Genomic DNA, 5,378 nt, shown 5'->3' on the forward strand with positions numbered 1-5,378 from the left:
AGTCCTGGAACCACCGTGCACGGGGGAGGTTGTACGGAGGAGCAAACTGAGGCCCGAGGCAAGCCAACTGTGAGACCCCAGGAAACACTCTTAACTGTTCCCACCCCTCGTGGCTCCCGGCAGCCTCAGCACTGCAGCATCAGAGGGCGGTGTCCGAGTATCTCCGACCCTCTCGGGGTTCCAGCTACTCCATGCACTCAGACCTGCTGTAAGTGCCAGTGACCTGCAGGGGGCAGGGTTGCCACGGGTGTTCCCAAGGTGGGGGAGCCCAGTGCCCTCATTCCAGCTGCGCCTATTTGTCTTCAAGGGGCCAATCACCGTACCTCCAGGAGGGTCTTCCGGAATTTTCGCTCCATCAGATACCAGCCCTGGGACGCCCGAGGAGAGATCAGTCGCAACTCCACCTAGTCAAGGAACCCAAGCAGTGAGTTGTGGGTGTAGGGAAAAGGGTGGCGAGAAAGCACTTCCTTCCTTCCTCTGCCACTCACCCATGAATGTACACCTCTGTCCTAGTCCTCCACAGTCCATGCGTGAATCAGGCTACCACCAAAGCATTATAATCGACCCCCCAGGTCCATCTATGCCATCACTGTGTAGATCTATCCATGAATCAGGCCTCCCAACCGGATCAAGGACCATGTGTCAATATCTGTGCCATTCACCTGCTAACATTCATTATTCATCCGTGAATCCATTAACATTCACTATCTCTTTCATCCACCCACCCTGGCTTATATCTCATCTGTGAGCCAGCTCTTCTATATCCAGTTTATGAATCTTTCCATCTCTCCACCTCCCATCTACAACCTCCCACAATTCTAGCTATTTATCCATGAATCAAAACATCAATCAGCGGGCCCTCCCTGGTAGCACAATGAGTTAAAGCGCAGCACTGTGAAGCTGGTCACAGCTTCTGCAGCACAAGTTCCATCCCCGGCCAGGAAGGTGACCCATGTGGTGCAGCAGACCTCTCCTGTCTCCCTACTGCTCCTCTCAGCAGTGAATTTTCAGTCCATCTGCCTGTTCTGCTCCCCACTCTGTCTCTGGTGACTCCTTTCACCCCCCAGCACATCTGGCCTGTACCCCAGTTCCCGTATGCATAAAAATAAATAAATCTTTTTTAAAAGTCAGTCCTCGTCCCTCCCTGGTGGTGCAGCAGGTTAAAGCACAGCACAAAGAAGCTAAATTCCATTCACTTATAAAACCAGCATACGATCTATTTCTAGTGTCATCTGTATCATCTATATAGTCCTTCATCTAAACGCACACCTACCCAGCCTCCTAAGATCCAGCCGTCTGTTCACACCTTTTCATCCATCCATGTGTCCACCCACTCAGTCTGTATCTTTCACCCATCTCACCATTCATCTCTTCCTCTAACTTTTAAGTTTTATACTATATGTCAAATATTGGGGAAAATAAGACATGAAGGTGGAGAAGAGTTTACCTGGGCCTGTGTGTCATAGCTCTGATAGAAGGGGAAAGAAGGCAGAAAAAATCGCTCCAGCTTAAACAGGCTGAAACAGAGGCGAAGGATGAAGAGCCCTGCTTAAGGACCAGGAGAGTAAATAACTGACATACGTACCATTCCTTCTCACCTGGGACCGTGGCAGACAGAACTAATCTATCACAGCACTTTTCCCCATTCCAAACCCTTCCTGACACAGAGTTCCATGCAGACATCACGGAGGGGTCAGAATAGGCCCAGGAATAAAAACATTAGCCAGTCTAGAAACTTTGCATCAGCTAGTCCAAATTAGCACCCAACTTCTCCCAAGATATAGCTTAAGTATGGCTCTCAGGATCCTGAAGGTAAGCGACGGCAGGTGGACAGATTCAAAAGCCAATACTTGGGCACCACGTGGTGTGCAGGACTCCTCAGGCAGGTTCTGCAGAAAGGGCAGCGGGGGACATGCACACCGGCTTCCTCAGCCCTTGAGAGGAGAAGCTGGGTTCCAGAGTGTGGCAGAGTTGGGTGACAGACAGCGGCTAGGTAACGGTCCCAGCGCCTATAGCCAGTCTTGCCCCAGATTCTTCCTGGCCACCTGGCTCTTTTGTGGGAGGAAGAAGTGGGAGGACGCAGCCATACATCAAGATATGGTCAGATAAGTGGGTGCAGACATAGCAACATGCAAGTCTTTTAGGACGAACAGGCTCGTCTGAGTAACAGCCAAGGCCATCAACCAGGCCCTCCTGCAGCTTTGCCCTGGGGGCTGAAGTCAAAACAATAAATGCAGCCATAGCAGATACCTTTAATGAGCACAGGCCCCATGCCAGGCCAGGTCCTAGATGCCTCACCAAATCCTTACAGGATGCTGGGAGGGTGCCCATGGTACAAAGGCAGAGTTGATTGGGCAAGACTGAAAAATGGAGGCTCGGGGTCACGTGGCTGGAAGGGGCCCGGCTCGGGCTGGCGATCCCCAGAAGAGAGGTGGACTCCGAGTGCTGCAGATCTGGGCAGGGTGTTCTGTCATCTACGTTGTCGCCACACCCTGCGTGGAGGACGCGGCGATGAACCCCATTTTACAGATGGGGAAACTGAGGTTCACGGACTCAGCATTGACAGAGGAGCTGATAAAGCAAGAGAATTATAAACTGAGGTCACTGGTAACTGAATTGAGGTTTCTGAAGCTGAGAAGTGGAGGGGAGGCGGGTCAAGGGGAGACAGGGATGATGTGGGGTGAGCAGAGATGGGAGGTGATAGAGACAGAGAGGCCGGGAGATAGACAAACAGATGAGCAGATGGCCCTGGAGGTAGATGATAGACACAAAGAATACATAGAAATAATGCGCAAAAAAGAAGAGTTAAGGCTGGAGCTTGGGTGGAATGGTCCCTGAGTATTTATTATTCTCGCTGCTGATTGGCCTGATAGAAAGGACCAGAATTCAGTGGGACCAGAATTTGCACGTTGGCTCTGTGACCAGTTTTAGCCAGCTGTGTGACCACAGGCAAGATGCAGACATCTGTGGGCCTCAGTTTCCTCGGCTGTCACGGACGCAGCTGGTTCTGGGGGCTGACAGGCCACAGCGAGTTCTGGTCTGGCCACGTGTGTGGTGGGGTGAGAGGCCGCGGGCTCAGGCCCTGCCCCTCCCTGTCCCTCTCCCCTCTCTCAACAGACTCCACAACCCGCAGCCCCCCAAGCTCAAGGCCGTGCTCTCCCACAGCTCCTCGGGGGAAGCCTCTGGGCCCCACAGGCCACGGTGCCGCCCCTTCCGAGTGCGATTCGCAGACGAGACCCTCCGGGACACAGCCATCCGCTACTGGGAGCGCTACTGTGCCGGTGAGTGGACGGTGGGAGCCGGGGCCCAGAATCTTCCGCCTGGAGCTGAAAGAGCAGAGGCTGAGCCCTGGGTCCTGCCGCAGGAGGCCCGGACCCTGCAGTGGCTGCCTCTGACCCCCTCTGAGTGTCAGGGTGACCTCCAAGGGCCACGCAGAGGGATCCAGGGTGCAGCTGCAGGAGAGGCTGCCGGGTCCCGCCGCCGGGGCATGACTTTCCCACCAAGGGCTCCCACAGGCCTCGGCTCCCCAGCTCACCCTGGCCCCCAACAGCCTGCAGGTGCCAGGGAAGATCAGAAGGTGCCAGAAACCTCTTTTTATACCCATGGAGGTTGACTTCAGGGTCCAGGGTGAATAGGTGCACAGAAAGTTCCAGCAGGTCATACCTCCTGCCCCTGCCGTCTGGTCCGGGACCCCTGCAGAAGTTTGTCTCAAACCTGTGGATGAAGGGGGTGGACGTGGGTATTTCTAGGGCTTTCTAAGAAGCTGGCCCTTGCTTGGGCAGAGCGAGCCCACCCCGGCCCCTCCCACCTGTCTGTTGTCTTCTCTCAACACCCAGCAGCCCCAGGGCCCCTACAGCCATCTGCCTGCATCTCCATACAGAGCAACACCCGCTGGACCAGCCAGGACACTCCCATGTTCCAGAGGGACCCTGCCCGGTCCCCCTAGGGTCTGGAAAGTTGAGATAGTGTGGGCTTTGGCCACTTTCTAGCTTGGTGGGGATCCCAAAGCCAGGAGATCAGGTGATGAAGCGGCTGAGAAGTCAGTGCCCCCAGTCGCTCCTGGGGTCCAAGGAAAGAGGCACCCCCGCCCCAAGTGGTTTCACTTGGAGGCCAGTGGTCCAGCAAGGGAGGCATTCCTGTGGAGAGCAGCCTATCCTGCACCCCCAGGCCTCCACTGCCCAGCAATCCGCCCTGGACGCACGCAGACGCTGGAGACGGAAGCTGGGGAGATTGGGGAGATCGTGCAGCTGGGCGGGAGGCAGGTGTGGGGTCAGCCGAGGCTACCAGGGCCCTGCAGCCAGGCTGTTGGGCACAGGGCCAGCCTCCTATTGCAATCTGCATCTCAGCCTCCTCATCTGTGAAATAGGTCTGGCCGCAGTGCCTGGGACCTCCGGGTGGTCCGGGGAGCCCCGTCTGCTGCCTCGACACCCCGGAGCACCCTCAGCTGGCCTCCCTTCTCGCTCTAGGATTCCTTTCTGTCCAGCCCCATGATGTACTGGGTCCTGAGGCCAGGGACTTCCACCGGGCGCCGGCCCCTCCTGTCTTCCGCAACAGCGCGGACATGGAAGACTACTGGAGTCCCAGGCCCGCTGTGGGGCGAGAGTCAAGGGTGAGGAGAGGCTCTGCCTCGTAGATGAACGCGGTCCCGGGGGGAGGCGACCTGCACCAGGTCTCCCTGCACAGACCGCTCCGGCTCCTGGTTGCTGTGCCTGGGGGCTGTGGACCAGGGGCGCGAGGGGCAGGCAGCCCCTCCCCTTCTGGAAAGTGGGAGATTCTGCCCTATTCCTCAATCCTGGGACAAAACCGGTTAAATTCTATCAGCCCTGCAGGGAAGCCACTACGGGCCAGGGGTCCACTCGGGCCAGGGTCCACTCCGGATAGGGGTCCACTTGGGCCAGGGTCCACTCGGGCCAGGGATCCACTATGGGCCAGGGGTCCACTCGGGCCAGTGTCCACTCGGGCCAGGGGTCCACTACGGGCCAGGAGTCCACTCGGGTCAGGGTCCACTACGGGCCAGGGGTCCACTCGGGCCAGGGTCCACTCCGGCCAGGGGTCCACTCGGGCCAGGGTCCACTCAGGATAGGGGTCCACTCAGGATAGGGGTTCACTCGGGCCAGGGATCCACTATGGGCCAGGGTTCCACTCGGGCCAGGGTCCACTCGGGCCAGGGATCCACTATGGGCCAGGGGCCACTCAGGCCAGGGGTCCACTCAGGATAGGGGTCCACTCGGGCCAGGGATCCACTATGGGCCAGGGGTCCACTCGGGCCAGGGGCCACTCAGACCAGGGGTCCCCTAGGGCCAGAGGCCACTCAGGCCAGAGGCCACTCGGGCCAGGGGTCCCCTAGGGCCAGGGGTCCCCTAGGGCCAGAGGCCACT

The 5,378-nt window shown here is 57.7% G+C and overlaps 1 protein-coding gene across 1 annotated transcript in view; it reads left to right on the forward strand.

Moving 5' to 3' along the window:
- Positions 1 to 5,378, forward strand: part of LOC101636268 (chromosome unknown open reading frame, human C9orf50) — a 10,189-nt gene that overhangs the window by 761 nt on the left and 4,050 nt on the right. The window contains exons 2-5 of the mRNA XM_012721205.1: positions 64 to 208; positions 308 to 424; positions 3,118 to 3,281; positions 4,467 to 4,609. Of these exons, the coding sequence (XP_012576659.1) occupies positions 64 to 208; positions 308 to 424; positions 3,118 to 3,281; positions 4,467 to 4,609 (569 nt within the window). The remainder of the gene's footprint in view (positions 1 to 63; positions 209 to 307; positions 425 to 3,117; positions 3,282 to 4,466; positions 4,610 to 5,378) is intronic.

The sequence above is a fragment of the Condylura cristata genome, unplaced genomic scaffold (genome assembly GCF_000260355.1).
Source record: "Condylura cristata isolate star-nosed mole 26May11 unplaced genomic scaffold, ConCri1.0 scaffold00006, whole genome shotgun sequence".
Classification (NCBI taxonomy): Eukaryota; Metazoa; Chordata; class Mammalia; order Eulipotyphla; family Talpidae; genus Condylura; species Condylura cristata.